This window comes from Chrysemys picta, chromosome 7 (assembly GCF_011386835.1).
Source record: "Chrysemys picta bellii isolate R12L10 chromosome 7, ASM1138683v2, whole genome shotgun sequence".
Classification (NCBI taxonomy): Eukaryota; Metazoa; Chordata; order Testudines; family Emydidae; genus Chrysemys; species Chrysemys picta.
Window position 1 is genome coordinate 100,247,545 of NC_088797.1, and position 21,213 is coordinate 100,268,757.

Below are 21,213 nucleotides of genomic sequence, written 5' to 3' on the forward strand. Positions count from 1 at the left end.
TTTCATCAGTAGATATACAGAGTCTACTTAAAGTTATACAGGTAAATGTTAGAAAGAGGAAGTAACAGGAATAATTGGTCAAATTTTCTGTGGGTGTTAACTGGTACAGTGTCATTTAATTTATGGAATTGTACCAGTTTTTACCCGCAGAGAATTTGATGGTATAACTGTTCGTTCCACAGTTAGCAGTGCTGTAAAAGGGTGATATTTGGTGCAATTAATCAGTTGTTAGACAAGTAGCAGGCCATGAAACATACATTTCATTTATATGCTGGAAAATATGTGGCATTATTATTCATTTAATAGTTCATAGGATGTTTAGTTAAAGCTACATCATTGTTCAGTTGGGAGGTTTGTATATGGATCAGAATTGTTATGTGCATATGTATACAAATCATTTGTGTCTTGTGCACAAACAATATTACATATCCTGTAAATTGGAATTATTTTGTCTTAGTGTTCTGTTATTTTAATGCAGGAATATAACATGCTGGGCTGGTATTTTTAGTAAACAAAATCTCAAGAAAAAAGTAAGGGGTCAGTCTTAAATAATAATATTTTATAGTTGAGGATAATCACCAGAGAGAATAGTCTCTGTTTATCTAGAAATTGGTCAAAAATCTGCAACTTTACTAACTCACACTTAAAAGGATAAAACTGAGTTAAATTGGTCCTGGGAGGAAGTCATGGCCTCCCTGCCTGTCACTGGTCCACCCCTTAACACTGATGGGACACTGAATGCTACATAGATTATAAAGCCAGAAGGGACCGCTTAGATTATCTAGTCTGTCCTCCTGCATAATACAGGCCATAGATCTTCTCTGAATTAATTTCTGTTTGAACTAGAGCATAGCTTTTTAGAAAAACATCTAATCTTGATCTTAAAATTGCCAGTGATGGAAAGTCCACCACAACCGTAGTAAATTGTTTCAGTCGCCACAATGAATTGTTCTGTACACAAACAGGTTTACTTAATCCCTGTGCCCAAATAGACTTGCCTAAATGGCCCTACAGTACCACCCTAGCTACTTCATCATGACGTTCACAATTTTACACCAAGAGTTAGGGCACAACACAGGACAGAACTGCCATGTTCCAGGATGCTGGGTTAATGATTACTCCAAGGGAAAAGAGAAATTTGCTTTCTCTTCATTACTGTGGGGTTGACACACCATCATTCCCCTTCTTGACTGTAATACCATTTGAGATTTCCTCTTCGCTGCCAGGACACGATGCCCAGGTTTCCAATCCCTATAAAACAATGAAAGAAGTGAACTGGAAAATGTGAGCTGCGCTCATATTTGTGAAATCCAAACATACACACTCTGATTGGAGCAAATCTTGAAAAGTTCACTCCTGCACAAACTGAGCAAAATCTCAACTGTAATGCTTACAAAACATAAAGCTGCATGTTAACTAGGGTTGCCAGCTGACTGGGCTGTTAAAAGTCCAGTTGGCACAGGGCTGGCAGGCTCCCAACCCAGCTCCATGCAGCTCCTGGGAAGTGGCCGGCATGTCTCTGCAGCTCCTAGGAGGAGGGGTGGCCATGGGGGCTCCGTTCACTGCCCCCACCCTGAGTGCCGGCTCCGCAGCTCCCATTGGCCAGGAACTGCAGCCAATGGGAGCTGTGGTGGTGGCGCCTGCAGGCGAGGGCAGCATGCAGAGCCCCCTGGCTGGCCCCTCCTCCTAGGAGCTGGAGGGACATGCTGGTCGCTTCCTGGGAGCCACCTGAGGTAAGTGCGGCCCAGAGCCTGCACCGCTCACCCCCTCCCATACCCCCGGCCCTGAGCCCCGCCCCTCACTCCATAACCCTCAGCCCCAACCTGGAGCCCCCTCCTGCACCCTAAACCTCATCCCCAGCCCCACCTCAGACCTGCATGTGTAGTCAGAGCCCTCACCCCCTCCGCACTCTGAACCCCTTGGCTCCAGCCCGGAGCCCCCTTCTGCACCCCAAGCCTCTTATCCCCGGCCCCACTTCTGACCCACACTATGGTTACCATACGTCCTCCTTTTCCCGGACATGTCTGGCTTTTCGGCACTTAAATCCCCATCCGGGGGGAATTGCCAAAAAGCCGAACATGTCCGGGAAAATGGCGGCTCTGCTCCTCCCCTGACTCTTCGGCTCTGTTTAAGAGCCGAGCTGCCCGAGCGCTATGGGCTTCAGGCAGCCCCCGTGCCTCCGAACCCCAGCTGCCGGCCGGGCACTTCCCCTCCCAGGCTCCAGCGGCGCAGGGTCCGGAGGCACGGGGGCTGCCCGAAGCCGGTAGCACTCGGGCAGCCCGGCTCTTAAAGCCGAAGAGTCAGCGGAGGAGCAGAGCCGCGGAGGCTCTGCTCCTCCCCTGACTCTTCGGCTCTGTTTAAGAGCCGAGCTGCCCCAGCGCTACTGGCTTCGGGCAGCCCCCGTGCCTCCGGACCCTGCGCCCCTGGCTGGGCACTTCCCCTCCCGGGCTCCGGCGGCGCAGGGTCCGGAGGTATGGGGGCTGCCCAAAGCCCATAGCGCTCGGCTCTTAAACAGAGCCGAAGAGTCGGGGAGGAGCAGAGCCGCCGCGGCTGGAGGCTCTGCTCCTCCCCTGACTCTTCGGCTCTGTTTAAGAGCTGAGCTGCCCGAGCGCTACTGGCTTCAGGCAGCCCCCGTGCCTCCGGACCCTGTGCCGCCCGGGAGGGGAAGTGTCCGAGTGGGGGCGCAGGGTCCGGAGGCAAGGGGGCTGCCCGAAGCCCAAGCGCTACCGCCTTCACGGTTTGCCGGGCAGCCTCCAGACCCTGCGCCCCCGGCTGGGCGCTTCCCCTCCCGGGCTCCAGCTGTGCTGGGGAAGCGCCGGCCGGGGACACAGGGTCTGGGGGCTGCCCGGCAAACCATGAAGCCGGTAGCGCTTGGGCAGCCCTTTCCGCGTGGCTGGGAGTGGGAGGGAGGAGGACGCGGAGTTAGGGCGGGGAAGTGGCGGAGTTGGGGCGGGGCTGGGGTGGAGAAATGGGCGGGGCCCGTGGAGGGTCCTCTTTTTTTATTTATTAGATATGGTAACCCTAACCCACACCCCAAGCCAGAGCCCTCACCCCCTCCCACACCCCAACCCCTTGCCCGAGCCCTGAGCCCCCTCCCACATGCCGAACCCCTCATCCCCAGCCCGGAGTCCCCTCCTGCACCTCAAACCCCTCATCCCCAGCCCCACTTCTGACCCACACCCCTAGCCGGAGCCTCACCCCACACTCCAAACCCCTCAGCTCCACCCCACAGCCCAGAGCCTCCTCCTATACCCCAAATCCCTCATCCCCCAGCCGGAGCCCTCACTTCCTCCCGCACCTCAACCCCCAGCCCAGAGCCCTGTCCTGCACCCTGAACCCCTCATTTCTGGCCTTACCCCAACCCCCTGCCTCAGCCCGGTGAAAATGAGCAAATGAGTGAGGGTGGGGACAGCAAGTGACGGATGGAGTGAGTGGGGGTGGGGCCTCAGGGAATGGGAGAGGCCTTTGGAAGGGGCAGGGCAAGGGTGTTAGGTTTTCTGCAATTAGAAAGTTAGCAACCCCAATATTAACCAATTTGAAAAAGTAATAAACTGTAATTTGTCAGCACTCAAAGATGTCTAACCTATATGACCCAATTGTGGAAGAATGATAGATTCAGGAGGCAAAAAGTGGAAGCACAAAGGAGCTGCTTCTGTCCCTCTGTGCTTTCTGTAGTCACAGCTTCATGTCAGCAATCCAGAAATGTGAGAAAGGTGCTTGGTTTGACTAGTGAAGACTCTTTAAAGCTGCCATTTCCTGGCCACTGCATGCTGTCCCACTTACACCACTGTCCATCTAACTGATTTACATACCTTTCTTCCAGCACTGCCTGGAGAGAGGTATTTTCAGTCGCAGGAAACTGTAATGAATAAGGATTTTGAAGGCAGCAATTTTAAATCTGAATTCATTCTATCCCTGTTATAGATTTTAATGTAACTAGGCATTTTTCTTATTTAGGAGTAAAGTAAAAAGTCTTTCTAATTTACATAATAACAATAATAAAAGTGAAGCTTCCTTTCTCTTAGTACAAAAGAAGAAAGCTAGTACAATTGTGATGGATGATAATCGAGGTGGCAGCCTACAAATGGAATCATCCTTGCCCATTAAATCATTCTCTCTTGAAAGAGATTTACTCAGAACATTAGCAGAAATAAGATTCATTAATGCAGAGGTTAGTAAATTGTACAGCTGTGATATTCATTTTTTGTCTCCTCCATCCTTGGCTTTATCTACAGTGCTGTAATACATTCATTTTAAGGAATGATGTGCCAGTTATTAGAGATTGTAAACAATAATTAATGTGTTTGCAGAGAAACTAAAAAAAATGTAGAGTTTCATGAAGCTACTGTCTAAGAAGTTTCCATTCAAAGTAAGTATACTAATGTTTTCCCTGTCAGTACAGATAATGTATTTCTCAGTGATTTTATTGCAAATGTTTGACAACTACCCATAGAGCCCTGGAGCTTTAAAATTTCACTGAGATAAAGGTTTGTTTTTTTTTTGGGGGGGGGGGTTACAGGAATTATGGTAAATTCATTCTGCAGGATCTAAGGAATTTGAAGGACTGTATTTAATATGTTTTGTGATATATTGCTATATGCCTACACAGTATTTGACAAAATTGTGCTGCTAATATTTTAGTGTAGAATGGAGACTGTGACTTGAGCAGAAGCCAGTCTCTCTTTTCAATGTGATACGGTTTGATGAAATTGAAGTTTCATATATATGTTTTCTATATATTTCTAGGCGACTATTCATTTGTTAAGATTGGAGGGTATTCAGCTGAATGATCATGCTGTCCCACCTGAAGATACAAGCCAGCATCCCACAGGATATATTTCCAAACTTCCTGAACGTGATCCAGACTGGATAACATACAGGTGTTTTTCTTTAATCTGTACCAAACCCTGGGTCCTTTGGCAAATTCTGTTTGATTATCACGCCATGAAGATATTTTCAAAAGTTGTTACTTCTTAAAATAAAATCCATGGTTATCAGATGGTTCATTTTCAAAGGCATGGATTCTAGTGGGAAAAGAGAGAGAAGCTAAAGGAAAAGGTTTTAAGTGGCAATTGCTGAGTTAGCTCCATTATGGAACAGCTACTGGCATACACTCTTGCAATGAACATTTTAACTGTCAGACCTAAGAAGCTTATAGCCACACAAAAACTCTTTAAAGACAGAGTTAATTCTTCTTAGAATGATTGTTCATGTCCATTCCAAGCAGATGTTTGTGCGCATGCCAGCCAGAAAATTTTCCCTTAGCAGCGTCGGCCCTGGTGCCCCTTGGAGTGGCACCTCCATGGTTCCTTCTTACCACCGGTGACAGCTAGCTGGAACTTTGCTTGCTCTTATATCATAGAATATCAGGATTGGAAGGGACCTCAGGAGATCATCTAGTCCAGTCCAACCCCCTGCTCAAAGCAGGAACAATCCCCAGACAGATTTTTGCCCTAGATCTCTAAATGGCCCCCCTCAAGGATTGAACTCACAACCCTGGGTTTAGCAGGTCAATGCTCAAACCACTGAGCTATCCCTCCCTCCAAGCATAGCAGTGTCCTGTTTAAGTGTATATACTTGTTTCCTCTCTCATAGTTTAGAGCCCCACTGGGACATGCCCAGGTCCCCCAGGTTTAAACTCTGCAAGGATTGTGGGAAGTTTACGCCGAAGAGTGACCCGCACTTTTCCTGCTTAAGGTGCCTCGGGGAGAGCCACCAAAGAGACTGGTGCAGTATCTGCAGGGGATTCCATCCCAGGACCCTTAAGGACAGAGAGCAGAGACTCAAAGTGCTCCTGATGGAGGCAGCCTTATGGCCACACTCGGACCCTGAGCCTGCCAATCCGGCGCCCAGCACCTCATCCTCGGTGCACAGCACCCTGGCACCGCTAACAAGACAGGAGGCCCAGTCTAAGACCTCTAAGTCCCGGCACCGGAGAGAATTGGGACATAGAAAATCTGTAAGGCACTGATCACCATCTCCGGTGCCCGCGAAGAAGAAGAGGCCGGTGAGGGGCCAATCACCCCACCAGGACCTTAAAAGGGCGGCGGCGTCCATGAGTTCGGTGGGACAAGCCATGCCACAGCCGCATCCTCCCAAGGTCTCGTTGACTCCCGCCCCGGTGGTGGTTTGGTCGAGTCCAGACCGGTCGAGATCCCCGGACCTCAACGAGGATGTGCGTCTCCCATCAACGCCGGACGCGTTTGAGGCCGCCTCTGATTTATTAAGCCTCCCGGTGCCGGCCTCCCCGCACCAGTGGAAAGAGCCGCCGAACACGGCCCGACTCCCGATCCAATCAAGGGGCAAGCCGGCCATGATGTTGCCCCAGTCCCCCCCTGCGCCGCTCCAGCGGCACCGGCGCAGAGAGAGCGTTCCCCGGCCCCGTGGCACCGCTTCCCGGTGACAGTGGATACTGCTCACCCCCACCCCACCGTCCTCCTATTTGGAGACCTCGGACTTGGAGGCAGAATCCTACCGCTCCAGTAGATCGAGGAGCAGGAGGTCGGTTTCACAGGCGAGCCAACAACCTTACCCGGCGCAGTGGCAGCAACAGTGGCAACTGCCCTCCCAGTGGCTGTTCTGGACTCCGGGCCCTACCATCAGACCCTGGGACAGGTACACGGCCCGCGCTCCAAGTCTGTGTCAGTCTCCACTGGCACCGCCGTCTGACAGGCCAACACGTCTGTCCCCCTTCTATCGTGCCTGGTCCCGAATCACATCGGACAGCTGGGTGCTCCACACGGTAGAGAGGGGATATTCTATCCAGTTCTCCTCCCTCCCGCCCCACTAGCCCTCATCTCCGTCCCTCTTCAGGGACCCCTCTTACGAGCAACTTCTAATACAGGAATTGCAGTCCCTCCTCATTGTAGGGGCAGTGGAGGAAGGAACTCAGGGGCAGAGGTTTCTACTCCCGGTATTTCCTAATACCGAAAGTAAAAGGGGGCCTCAGACCCATTCTGGACTTGCGGCGTCTGAAGAAGTTTGTAACGAAGCTCAAGTTCCATATGGTCTCCCTGTCCTCCATCATTCTCTCCATGGATCCAGGGGACTGGTACACCGCCCTCGACTTGAAGGACGCGTATTTTCATATCATGATAATCCCCCAACACAGGCGTTACCTCAGATTCGTCGTGGGCAATGCCCATTTCCAGTTCGCAGTTCTGCCCTTTCGGCCTGTCAACGGCCCCAAGGGTCTTCACAAAGTTCATGGCAGTCATGGCAGCCTTTTTGTGCAAGCACGGAATTCAGGTGTTCCCCTACCTGGACGATTGGCTCATCAAGGGCCACTCCAAGGCACAGGTGGAGGCTCAGGTGGTCTTTATCAGACTGACCTTCCTCGAGCTCGTCCTCCTGCTGAACGAGGCCAAGTCCACCCTGTCTCCCGTCCAGAGGATAGAATTTATAGGGGCAGTTCTGGACTCGACGCAAGCCAGAGCATACCTACCGGAGTCCAGGTTCCGGTCCATGTCTGACATCATTCTCGGTCTCCAACATTTCCCGACCACCACAGTGAGGCACTGCCTCAAGTTGATGGGACATATGGCTGCGTGCACCTATGTGGTGAGCCACGCCAGGCTCAGGTTGCGCCCTCTTCAGTCCTGGTTAGCAACTGTGTACCGACCAGCCAGGCATGTGCTGGACTCTGTGGTGACACTCCCCCGAATGGTGCTAGATTCCCTCCAGTGGTGGCTCAACCCGCAGGAGGTCTGCGTGGGAGTAACCTTCGCCAGCCCCCAGCCATCCCTATCCTTGGTAACAGACATGTCGGATCTGGGGTGGGGGGCGCATCTGGGGAATCTCAGGACCCAAGGCCTTTGTTCCCCAGAGGACCTCTCCTTGCACATCAACGTCAGGGAGCTATGGGCAGTGGGTCTCACCTGCCTGACCTTCAAACCTCGCCTGGCAGGCAGGTGTGTTGCAGTCCTCATGGACAATACCTTGGCGATGTTCTATATCAACAAACAGGGGGGTGCACGCTCCTCTCCCCTGTGCCGGGAAGCCATTGCGTTATGGGACTTTTGCATACAGAACGCAATTCACCTGACGGCATCCTACCTCCCGGGGGTGCAGAACGGACTGGCGGACGCCCTCAGCCGCTCGTTCCATGGTCATGAGTGGTCCCTTCGCCGAGATGTAGCATGCTCAATCTTCCGTCCCTGGGGCTATCCCCAGATAGACCTGTTTGCCTCGAGGGAAAACAGGAAGTGCCAACGGTTCTGCTCCCTCATGGGGCATAGTCCAGGGTCTCTAATAGATGCCTTCCTCCTCTCGTGGGAAGGCGGCCTGCTTTACGCCTTCCCCACGATTCCCATGGTCCACAGGGTACTCCTCAAGATCCACAGGGATCACGCTCGCGTCAGACTAATAGCACCAGTGTGGCCGCGCCCACATTGGTACACGTCGCTGCTGCACATGTCCATACAGGCGCCCCTCACGTTGCCCCTGCTCCCAGACCTGATCACACAGGATCGGGCCACCTCTGCTACCTGAACCTGGTGTCGCTCCACCTCAGAGCCTGGATGCTCCATGGCTAAACCCGGTGGAAATGCAATGCTCACAGCAGGTCAGGCAAGTCCTCCTCGGTAGCAGAAAACCCTCCACTAGGGCCACATATATGGCCAAGTGGAAACGCTTCTCCATCTGGGCCGAACAGCAGGGACAGGCACCATTGCTCGTCCCAATCCCTCTCATCCTGGATTATCTGCTTCATTTGAGACTTTCCCTCTCTTCGGTTCGGGTCCACTTGGCGGCCATCTCCGCGTTCCACCCAGGAGCTGAAGATGGTTCAGTCTTTGCGAACCCATGGGTTTTTCGATTCCTCGAGGGCCTAGATAGACTGTTCCCGCATACTCAACAACCAGCCCCAGCTTGGGACCTCAATTTGGTCCTCTCCACTCTCACAGGTCCCCCCCTTCGAGCCCCTGGCTACGTGCTCTCTGCTATACTCTCATATAAGGTCGCATACGTAGTGGCTATCACCTCGGCCAGGAGGATGTTGGAACTCAGAGCACTGATGTCCGAGCCTCCATACACTGTCTTCCACAAAGACAAAGTCCAACTCAGGCCACACCTGGCGTTCCTTCCTAAGGTGGTCTCCCAATTCCACATGGACATTTTTCTCCCTGTGTTCTATCCTAAGCCACACTCATCCAATGTGGAGCGCAGGCTTCATTCCCTGGACGTTCGCAGGGCACTGGCATTCTATATTGAACGAACCAAATCGTTCAGGAAGTCAACCCAACTCTTTGTAGCTGTGGCAGACAGGATGAAGGGGCTCCCAGTCTCTTCACAGCGTATCTCCGTATGGATCACGGCTTGCATCCACGAATGCTACAATCAGGCCAATGTGCCTGCCCCGCCAATTACAGCCCACTCCACAAGGGCACAGGCCTCCTCCTCGGGTCCCGACACAGGAAATATGCAGAGCTGTCACGTGGTCCTCAATCCACACATTCACGTCGCACTATGCCATCACGCACCAGGCCAGAGACGATGCAGCCTTTGGCCATGCAGTGCTCCAATCTGCAGTGAACTCCGACCCCACCGCCTAAACTCAGGCTTGTGAGTCACCTGCTTGGAATGGACATGAACAATCACTCGAAGAAGAAAAAAACGGTTACTCACCTTTTTGTAACTGTTTTCCTTCAAGATGTGTTGTTCATGTCCATTCTAATATCCACCCTCCTGCCCCTTTGTCGGAGTTCTGACAAGAAGGAACTGAGGGGATGGAGGGTCGGCGGGCCTCTATATAGGGCGCCATGGAGGCGCCACTCCAGGGGGTGCCAGGGCCGACCCTACGGACACTGCTAAGGGAAAATCTTCTGGCTGGCATGCACGCGGCGCACACACATCTGCTTGGAATGGACATGAACAACACATCTCGAAGAACAACAGTTACAAAAATGTGAGTAACTGTTTTTTCTGGTGTCCATTTAAAAAAATAGGATTTCATAGTAAAAAAAACCCAAAAAACCATAATTGCCAAAACTTACAAAATTTTCTGTTAAAATTCCAAATAATAATATCTGAGCATCTATGTAAATACATAATGAATGATTTAAGTTGAAAAAACTTCCTCTCTATTCCCTCCACCCAAGGGGAGTGAATTGAGGAGAAACTAATTTCAGGTTTCTCTTTTTTCTCCCACCTCCATAAATACTGTTAAGTTACTTATTTCTGTGTAAAATCAGGGGAGGAAGGGGTCCATGTAGTAAACTTTACCTTTGGAACTGAAGGCCTTTCAAGGAGATTATAATGTTCATGAAGGCCACCTCTAATAACTAGTAAGTTGGCATTCAAACTTCGGGGGAAAAAACAACAAAAATGTGTATGCTCATACTCCTTGAGAATTAATGAAAAAAGCATATGGAATTTCTTAAAGTAAGTTGGTACTGAATTATGATTAGACATTAAAAAGGATAAAAATCCAAGTGAAGAAACATCTTTTTAAAAATTCTTGCCTCAAAAATAGCTGTCTGCTTAAGAGCAAACTTTAAAAGAAAAGTTCACCTTTGGGCATAGATTACACAAGAGAAATTGTCAGTAGAACAGATTTTTTCCCAATATTTTTAGAGGGGGTTGGGTGGGGAAACCTTTATCATCTGTTTTAAAATGGAACTTTGACCATGGCATTACTATCATGACACCATAATGAAGGAATGGGTACTGAGGTAGAAAACAAGACAATCTTTCTGAAGTTCTTTGAGATCCTCAGATGGAAAGCTCTGTAGAAGTTAAGATTATCATCATCATTCATTTTAATATATTATTATGTAATTCTGAAAGTTTTAGGCTGAGGGACAGTAATTTCCACTACAAATTTTATATATTATACTCTGAAAAACTGAGAGAGAAGAGTAACCATTTCCTAGCAAATATATCCCGAGTAAATCCTCTTCTTCCCTTCATTTCCTTCCCTTTCTTCTGTTTCTGTTCTCTTTTTAAAAAAAAAAAACTTGGACTGACACATTGACCCTGTAGACTGATAATTTGCTGCAGAAATTATGGTTTCCTGTTGAGTATCTGAAATCACTATCTTTAATGTGCCAATGTATTGCAAGATCCTTTGTGCTGGCTGCTATTGAACATGAAAGGAGAAGATGCAGTAGTCAGCTGAAAGGATGCGGAGGTACATCATGGCCCTGAGAATACTAGTACTTGTTGCAACTTAGTGGTAGGAACAAGTTGAATACAGTACGTTAGTCCTTTCTAAAAAGAAATGGATGGGGGAGAAAGGAGTGAGGGATTTTGAGACCGATTTACTGCTGCCATCCTGCTTTTATCTCTTATTCTCTTCCCTGCTCCAATCACAGGATAGAGCAGCGCAGGGGATAATCCAATGTGCCAGCTGACTATGGTCCCCAGGGAACAATCCACCAGTTGGGGAATGCTTCAGCCATACTAACTCTCCACCTCTCCTTGGTCACTTCATGCCCATTCACACCCCCTTCTCCTATAGTTTTCAGGAGAGAGACTTAGGAACTCTGTTGGATGTATGCTTGATGGGGGGCTTGTGACCAGTCTCTACTCCCTTTGTACTGCCTGAGCAATGCACAGGGAGTAGAGGACAGCAGAAAATCTGCTTTTATTTTTGATACTGGTGAATATTTAAAAATATTTTGACTAGTGTGCAGATTTGGAAAGAGGCCCGTAGTAGGGGATACAAGAGAGCTGGTTCTCTTCCCAGATCTGCCACTTACCTGCTGCGTGACCTTGGGTAAGTTGCTGCATCTCTCTTTGTACCATCCCACCATTTGTCTGTTTTGTGTAATTAGATTATTGCAGAAGGGACCGTGTCTTATGCTGTCTGTCCATACTAGCATAGTAAGACCTTGATTTCAGTTGGGGGCTGTAGGCATACAGTAGTACAATTAACAACAATGAAATGTTTTGGTCAGATAAATCAAGCAATCAGATTCCATGTGGCCATATAATGCTGTATAAAAATGTTAGCTGTATTTTGAGTTATACTGCCTTTAGATTAATAGGTGGAGTGTGCAACCTTAAAACTGATTTTATAGTTAAAAGATTTGTTTTATTATTGTATTACCCTGAAGCACTTGGGAAAAAATGTTATAATCTTAATTAAAAATGAATCAAAGAATTCCAAAACAACTGGGGATGTTTTAGAAGTCATGGAGACATGCATTTGTTAAATAAAAAATATGTTTGATACATGGGACATGACAGTGTGAACCCTTGCCACTGAAAATACCGCTTGGGGTTTCCGGGCACCATGTATCAGGTTTGCTGCAGGAAGGTCAGAGTGGCTCAGCAATCTTTCATGTAGTGGAGAGACACTCTCAGTTCAGATAAATTAGCATAGATCCTGAAGAAGCTAAAGGATGTGGTAGGTCCTTATTAAAATCATTAGGGCATCTTCTGGCTTTCTTTATTTCAATATGCTTTCAAGAAAAACTTTCATTAAAGGACCTAAAAAGAAATAATTAAAGACACACCAACTAAGGGATGCTAATACTTCTACCCACATTCAATTTCATCATGATTTGAAGCTTAAAGCCTCTGTGATTAGGTAATACTTCCTTCAGGATAAAAAGTTGTTGTTCTACTTTTAGGAATATATGCGCCTTGGTGCCACACGATTGCAACTAGAAAGTAGTGAGCATTTGGCTACAGGTAGAGCCCATCATGGATAAGAGTGTTTGGTGAAAGGAACCATGTCCCAAACCAGCCTTAGTTCCTTTCCTATGTCATAGGCAATAGGTGTCAGAAACATCTTCTGTACATCCGTTGTCTTGACCTTGAACTCATCTGTCCTTTTGTTATTTTGAGGATACTTGTGTTTATACTATGCAATTATGCAAAGAATAATTTTTAGAAGTATGCTGTTGCAAGTTCCAAACTACTTGCTAACTGTGCTGCTGTAGAATTCTCCACAGTCGTCTTCATGCTATCAAGTGATTTTGGACTGTTCCCCTCTGTGGAGTTCTGTGGTTCCAAGACAGTTTTACATCAGTTCCTTTACTCCTCATTTTCAATCAACTATATGGCACAAGGGGGGGGGGGGAAAGGCAATACAAAGATGTGTGTCATGGGGCACCAAAATGTCCTGGACAGTTCCAGACACATGCCGAGCAGTTAAGCTTTTTCACCCCACTGTCCCCAGACCAGTGACACTAGAAGTAGTGGGAGAATGCTTTCCTAGGCAGCAAGCACTTAGCTATGTCCGACAGCTGCCAGCAGGATGTGCGTCCATGCATGTGCTCAACCTAGAGGCAACAGTAATTATGAGCCTGCTGTATAGAAAGTACAATAGTTACAGGCTTGATGCAGAAATTACTGGATGGATTCTATGATTTGTGTTATGGAGGAGGTCAAGATAGATTATTATAATGGTCCTTTCTGGTCATAAAAATCTATGAATTCTTGATAGATGTGCAGCATTGAGGTGCCCTCCTGTGCACTTTAACCTAACTATCCAGATAGGCAAGCTAGGGATGTGCTGGAAAATTAAATGGACACTAAAAATCTATATTCAATTATAGTTTTAACCTGAAGTTTGTAATGAGCTCTGGGACTGAGGCATGGACTCATGTACACTTTATAAGGTGTCCTGGGGATAAGACATTAGATTTGGATTATGGAACACGCTATTTGCATTATTTTGGATGACAGTAGCGTTTTAGTGTCCTGGAGACTGATGTTCCTTATGTTGATTTTCCTTCTTCTCTCCTCCCCCCATCTATTTCTTATTTAAAAAACAAACAAACATCTAGAAAATTCCATACGAAATGCTATGTTTAAAAAATGCTTTGCTGGATCAAGAAAGAGTGCTTGTAAATTCTAGCTCTTACAATATATTCATTTTGGTTTTGTAGTTTTGGAATAATAGCTTCTTAATATTAATTTTATAGCATCTGGGTAGACCACTTATCCCAATATGCTATGGAAAACTTTCTGCGGGCTGCAGAAATGGGAGAAGAGTTGAATGAGGCCTGGATTGTTCACAACACAGTGGTGTATGTCTTAAATCACAATAAACATCTTATAGCTTCAGGAAGACAGCGAGAGATTGTTGAGTCCCTGCAGAGTCTTCTCAGTGCAATCAAGAATACTGGACACAGTGGGTAAGTATGATGGTTGAATTTGATTATTATCTTTCTCTTTCCTATTAAGCCTTTTATGAAGCTAAAAATAAATTCTAAAAGTAAATCACTTTTTCATTGTGCCATATCCCAGTAGCACTAAAAAAATGTTGTTAGTGTTTTATTTGATTGGGACTTATTTGCTTTGATTTGTGCATGGATATTTGAGATGGTATATTGGATTAGTTGGTTTAAAAATGAAGTCCCCCAGTCTAACACTGTGTGATATTCAATCTACCTAGTTTAAACCTTATTAAAGAGTGGCTATGCAAAGCTGATATGGTCTTTTTAGTTTGGAATAGCAGCAGGGCTACTGTGGCTAATCAAAAGGAAAAACTTACTCGCACTGTCTTGCCAAAGCAGGATGCCCTGAAATGTATTCATTTGATGTGCATCTCTCTCAAATTTAATACATTATATTCATTGTAAATGTTTAATAATCAAAGCAACTGTGGTCTATTATTTTTTACTACTGTTAAAGCTTTGTAAAATTTAAAACGGGATAAGGGAAAGAAAGGAAAAGGAAAAACACACAGTAGTTGGTTACAGTCCAGGGGATATCCATAAACCTGTAACTACCATTAAGTCATTACTGAAGACTGAATAATTAGTATCAATAAAAATCCCAGTCAGGCTTCACTGAATATGACAAGGGGAGGAATGCAGTGTACGAATATCTTCTCTTATAAGATCTGGTTTAAAGAATCCTCCTCAAACTGAAAACTCAAGAATGGGAACATAAAGTTAGTGATTAAAGCTTTTGTACAATCTCTTTGCAAAAAATGTTTTAACTCTAACTAGCACCTTATGTAGTTACCATTCTTAGTTTTGAGCTAATCACTTAAAATCTTGGAGACCCAGAAGAAAGTTTTTCAATAAAAACAAACAGATATTGTTGATAGTGATCTGGAGGAAGTGAGGATGCTGTTGATTATTGGAGAGATGGAATTTTGGATGATGAATATGGCAATCCCAGTACTGCTAGCATTTAGGAAGAATGCAACAATGATGACGGGGACTCCATCATTGCCAGTAGCAATACTCTATGCACCACCACAGGTGGCAGAAAAAAAGGCTGCCTGACTTATGGCAAAAAGTCAAATAAAAAAATTAAACTCCCTTTACTACTTCTGGTACTCACTTTCTACAATATGTGCCTTAATATTGTCTCCAGTAGTCTACACAGAAAAACATTTTTTCATGTTGTCAGATTAGTGAGTATTCCAAGGAAGCAGTAATCATCTCTTGTTTTGGAGTCACTTTTGCCAGGACCCTTATGTAGTTATGTAAAATGCACATTAACGGGGAAAGAAAAGTTAATAATGAGGGCACCATAGCTACTGTGAGATACCTCAGTCAGATGTTGATCTATGCTTTACCAGAAGGGATATCTGCTATAGCTGTTGCTAATCTGCAACTCAACAATTGATTGTTGTGGAAATTAATGCAATGTTACAAATAAAGAAGTATGATTTCATGTAAGAGGAGTCGACACAAGAATGTTTTAGTGCAAATACTCTTATTAATACAAGTGAGAGTGTAGAGGAATAATAAAAATCTTGAACTGATACATAGGCAAAACATTTCATAAATAGAATTTTTTCCAGGAGGCAATGGCAGATCTTAATGTAGAACACCTTGGAAAGAACATTATGAAAAAACATGAAGGCTAAATTTATCTAAGCTTAACTTCAGTATATTTTAACTTTTTCTCCAATGTGAAAGTGTTTCTTTAGGGTTATTTTGCAAATGTTTCATAAGTTTACTTTCCAAGGGAAACTTAGAATTTAGAGAAGTGTTAATCGTCTTTCTGTGCAATCTTTATTTTGCTCTAGGGAGATGTTTCTTACATGTAGTCTTTTTGTTTTGTCTTTCAGAAATACTGTTGTTTTGGTGATGTTATGTAATGCTTTGGCTCGAGGCCTAATTCTTTGTTGGATTCCAAAATCAGTTTTGAAAACTGATGAGAAGAAAAAGATAGATGCAGCAACAGACAAAAGTAAAAGGCCCTCAATAAGGGGGGTTGAAAAAACAAACATTGTCCAACCTTTGTCCGTGGATCCAAATGGACTCCCTGATATTAAAGCGGCCTTAGAGGTACAAAGTTCTCATTGCTCTGTTTCCTATCAAACCACTATATTTGGAGGGGGAAAATACCTCTCCCCACCATACACACACATGAGCTGTGCTCAGTAAAGAACGTGAGCATGTGCCTAAGTTGGAGAATTGGAGCCTTTAGCCTTTGACTCAGTTGCCTCATAGAGATGTTAGACAGATAGATATGTGGTATTCTCCGCATACCCTCTGAGGAATGCATTGTATTCATAACAGGTGCTGGGCTATGGATTCATGTTCTAAGTTTTATTTTATTCTTGGATTTTAGGTTTGTGAATTTGCCCTGAATTTGACAAATGGAAACATACCTAATGAACTGGTACCTATTGCTGTACGACAACAGATCATTGCTACCTGGGTGAAAGCGAAACAGTTACTTCAGCAACAAATTTGGCATAAACTTGGAACTGATGATGAGGTATAGATTCTGTGAAATCATATGTGAAAAATGAATACATATAACATGTACACTTTTTGAATGCAATATGGAAAATAAGATTTAGTTGTTCCTATTAACACATTACAAAGGACAACTAGTTTTTTGCATGGGGTGTAGAAATGACATTCTTGAGTTTATTTAATTTCTACCTTCTGTTTTTAGCTACAAGAAATAATTAGTGGTAACTCTGTCATATGACGACATCATAACTACACCATCATTTAAAGATATACATTTATAGAGTTATAAAATGCTAAGAGACCTCAAGCATATTTCAATAAATATATAATATCATATTTTCATTATATAATTAATATTAATTTGAATTTATGTTCTTGCTGATGTATTTCAATGGGAATGCCTGTTTTAAATAAAAACAAAAATAAAATATATCTAATAAAACCATGATCTCAGAATTTTGTAGCATATGTATTCATTGTATAGTTGCTAATCTCTTTCATATTGAAACTATTGGAGTTTTGATTTGACAGGAGTTATGAATGAAATGAAATAAATAAAAACTATCAAAATTTACATTTTAGGGACACAATAAAAAAACAGAAAGTTAACAGTTTTTCTTGTAGCTAAATGACCCTTTAATGCCAATGAGAGTTCTACATATATATTCCCAAACATAGTTAAAATATATCCTTTGTCTACTTATTGATTTTACATTATTTTATAATGTTTATATATGCATAAAGTTTGGAATAAATGTGACATTTCTTGCTTCTCAGAATGGCGAGGGACAAAATCCAATCACAAAAGTTCTTGTTGCTTTGGAAATGTACTCATGTAATGGCTTGGGTCTCATGGACTTTACTGTTCCCAGTTTGTCTCAGGTATTTAGCTTTATTTTAACTAGGTTTTTACTTGTGATAATATGTAGGTCTACATACTGTAGATGTTGCTGGTATCTTTCTGTAATCTCTGTTTTGCATAGTTGGATACAAAATTATTTCTGCTGGAAAACTATACTGTTTTTTATTTTCTTTTAAAACTTTTTAAAATTAATGTAATGATCATAACAGTTAGTAAATTGACATCCCTGGAGATTAAATCTCTACATTTAACCACAAAATGGGTCCAATAAGAATAGTGGGAGTGCAAGATTTCCCCTGCTATTCTACCAGCTGGGAGCTGCCAGATTCTGGTAAAGATGCATTCAACATCAGACCACACTTCCAGCCACTCATCTCTGTGGCAAAGATGACAATTTAACAGATGCTCTGTGCTGAAAATACTGTACAAAAACCCTAGCCAACACATACCTCAAGTATTCTCTAGTCACTTCTTGAGGTCTTGAGAGTGGGCACAAATAGAACCTGTGGCCATTTAAGGGAACATGAAGAGGTTTTCATTATTTGTGTCTCAGGAAGGCAGTAATACATAACTATCCACAATTTCTTTAGTATGTGACTATTTGTTTTGGGACAGATTTTGCCACCATTATTCATATTGATTAGTGCCATTCTCTAAATGTAACCCTACTGAGTTACTAAGCATGAGTCAGGGTGACAGAATCTGGCCTATATCCCAACTGTCAAAGTTGCCTTTGAGTTCTGTCAGTCTGTTTTGTAGTCATATCTGTATAACATCCACAGTGCAGGGTATCAACTATATCCCCCAGTTTCAGGGCATCTACACCTATATTCCCCCTCCATGATCCACGAAGGGCACTGACTTCAGGCTTCTGGCTCTCAGTAATTACCTCTTTTGGGTGGAAACCCACATCTCTCTCCCTCCTGACCAGGGACTTAAAGACTGCACAGTTCCCTGCTGTACACTTGTATATCCCCATCAAGCCAGACTGCCCAAAAGGCCTGTGTCTTCACTTTGCTTTCCCTTGGAGGGTTATGACTAGTGTGTTGCCTGCAGTTTTAAGCTCCTTTAAGCAAGCACATTTATCCTTGAGGTAGAAGCATTACAGAGAAAACATTAAAACAATAAAAAAACTACATGCATGCTAAAAAGCTTACCAGAGGTCACCCTCAATTCCAACCTCATGCTCGGCTTTCAAAAGCCACAAGTGGGTTTTCTTGTGGTTACGAGTACATATCCATCTTAGAACCAGAACCCAGACTGGGCAGATCAGCCATTTTTTTATATACAGCTTGGGCCTTTAATCGTGTTCTTGTGTAACAGGTAATTGGCAGACAAACCGTCTTCTCAGGGCATAACTTCAAAAGTCTTGGTTTTTGCATAATGAGAGTTGGGGAATTTGCATTATCCTTGCCGTAGGTATTGCCCAGGAAATCCAATTAACACTTATTGTCCCAAAGTCCATACATGTCTAGCACATTTTCAGTGTAGTCATTTGAATTCCCAAATATCACATCTGCCCCCAGAGAGGTTACACATGATCACAGCCCACAATAATATATAAACTTAGTACAATAAGGTCTTTTATGGATACCATGATAAATTAAGAACATAAGAATGGTCATACTGTGTCAGTCCAATGGTCCATTTAGCCCAGTATCCTGTCTTCTGACAGTGGCCATTGCCAGACGTTTCAGAGGTAATGAACAGAACAGGACAATGTTGAGTGATCCATCACCTGTTTTCTAATACCAGCTTTTGGCAGTTATAAGTTTAGGGACACCTGGAACATGAGGTTGTGTCCCTGGCCATCTTGGCTAATAGCTGTTTATGGAGATATTCTCCATGAACTTACCTAATTTTTTTAACTTTTTTTTTTTTTTTGGCTTTCACAAGATTCCTTGGCAGTGAGTTCCAGAAGTTGACTGTTGTATGAAGAAGTACTTCCTTTTGTTTGTTTTAAACCAGCTGCCTATTAATTTCATTGGTGACCCATAGTGCTTGTGTTATGGAAAGGGATAAATAACACTTTTCTATACACTTCCTCCACACCATTCATGATTTTATAGACCTCAATCATATCCCCTCTTAGTTGTCTCTTTTCTAAGCTGAACAGTCCCAGTCTTTTTTTCCCCTCTCTCCTTGTATGGAAGGTGTACCATATCCCTAATCATTCCTGTTACCGTTCTCTGTACCTCTTCCAATTTTAATATAGCTATTTTGAGATGAGGCAACCAGAATTGTATGCAGTATTCATAGGGAGGGTGTACCATGGATTTATAGAGTGTCTTTCTGATATTTTCTGTCTTATCTATCTCTTTCCTAATGGTTCCTAACTATTAGCCTTTTTGACTGCTGCTGCACATTCAGCGGATGTATTCAGGGAACTATCCATGATGACTCCACGATCTCTTTGAATGGTAACAGATAATTTAGACCCTATAGTTTTGTATGTGTAGTTTGGATTACATTTTTCAATGTGCATTGCTTTGCACTTATCAGCACTGAATTACATTTGTCATTTTGTCTCACAGTCACCCAGCTGGGTGAGATTCCTTTGTGAATCTTTGCAGTCATCTTAGGACTTAACTATCTTAAGGAATTTTGCATCATTTGCAAATTTTGCCACCTCACTATTCAGCCCTTTTTCCAGATCATTTTATGAACATGTTGAACAAGACAAGTTCCAGTACAAAACTTTGGGAGACCCTTATGTTTACCACTCTCCATTGTGAAAACTGACCATTTATTCCTACTCTTTGTTCCCTGTCTTTTAACCAGTTACTGATCCATCAGAGGACCTTCCGTCTTATCCCATGACTGTTTAGTTTGCTTAAGAGCCTTTGGCGAGGGACCTTGTCAAAGGCTTTCTGAAAGTCCACATACACTATATCAACTGGATCACCCCTGTCCACACGCTTGTTGACTCCCTCAGAGAATTCTAATAGATTGGTGAGGCATGATTTCCCCTTACAAAAGCCATGTTGAATCTATCCCAACATATCATGTTTATGTGTGTCTGATAATTTTGTTCTTTACTATAGTTTCATCCAGTTTGCCTGGTACTGAAGTTAGGCTTACTGGCCTGTAATTGTGTGGCTTTTTAAAAAAAATTGACATTACATTAGGTACCCTCCTGTCATTTGGTACAGTGGCTGATTTAAGTGATAGGTTATGTACCCCAGGTAGTAGTTCTGTTAGTAGGGTTCAGAACTCTTTGGTGAATATCATCTTGTCCTGCTAACGTATTGCTCTTTAAATTATCATGTTTTTCCAAAACCACCTCTGCATCTCAGTCTGGAACAGTTCCTCAGATTTGTCACCTAAAAAGAATGACGTGGTTGTGGGATCTCCTCCATATCCTCTGCAGTGAAGACTGATGCAAAGAATTACTTTATCTTCTCTGCAATGGCCTGGTCTTCCTTGAGTGCTCTTTTAGCTCCTTGAGTGCTCTTTTAGCACCTCGATCATCCAGTGGCCCACTGACTGTTGTACTTAAAACAATCTTTGCTATTAGTTTTTGTGTCCATAGCCAGTTGCTCTTCAAATATTTTTCTGCACCTGCCTTATTATACTTTTACACTTGACTTGCCAGACTTTATACTTATTTTTATTTTCCTTATTTGACTTCAGATTTTTAAAGGAAGCTTTTTTGCCTCTAACCACCTGTTTTACTCTGTTTTTAGCCATAGTGGCATTTTTTGGTCTTCACTGTTTTGTTTTTAGTTTGGG

General features: G+C 44.2%; 1 protein-coding gene across 13 annotated transcripts in view; it reads left to right on the forward strand.

Moving 5' to 3' along the window:
• The window catches only part of CFAP46 (cilia and flagella associated protein 46), a 182,418-nt gene that overhangs the window by 54,451 nt on the left and 106,754 nt on the right, over positions 1 to 21,213 (forward strand). For all 13 annotated transcript variants that reach the window (XR_010589285.1, XR_010589286.1, XM_065552129.1 and 10 more), the window contains 6 exons: positions 4,026 to 4,171; positions 4,747 to 4,880; positions 13,875 to 14,087; positions 15,983 to 16,202; positions 16,489 to 16,638; positions 17,397 to 17,501. Coding sequence is in view for 11 of the 13 variants with exons in the window: in XM_065552129.1 (XP_065408201.1) it covers positions 4,026 to 4,171; positions 4,747 to 4,880; positions 13,875 to 14,087; positions 15,983 to 16,202; positions 16,489 to 16,638; positions 17,397 to 17,501 (968 nt within the window). In the remaining 2 variants the exon portion in view is untranslated. The remainder of the gene's footprint in view (positions 1 to 4,025; positions 4,172 to 4,746; positions 4,881 to 13,874; positions 14,088 to 15,982; positions 16,203 to 16,488; positions 16,639 to 17,396; positions 17,502 to 21,213) is intronic.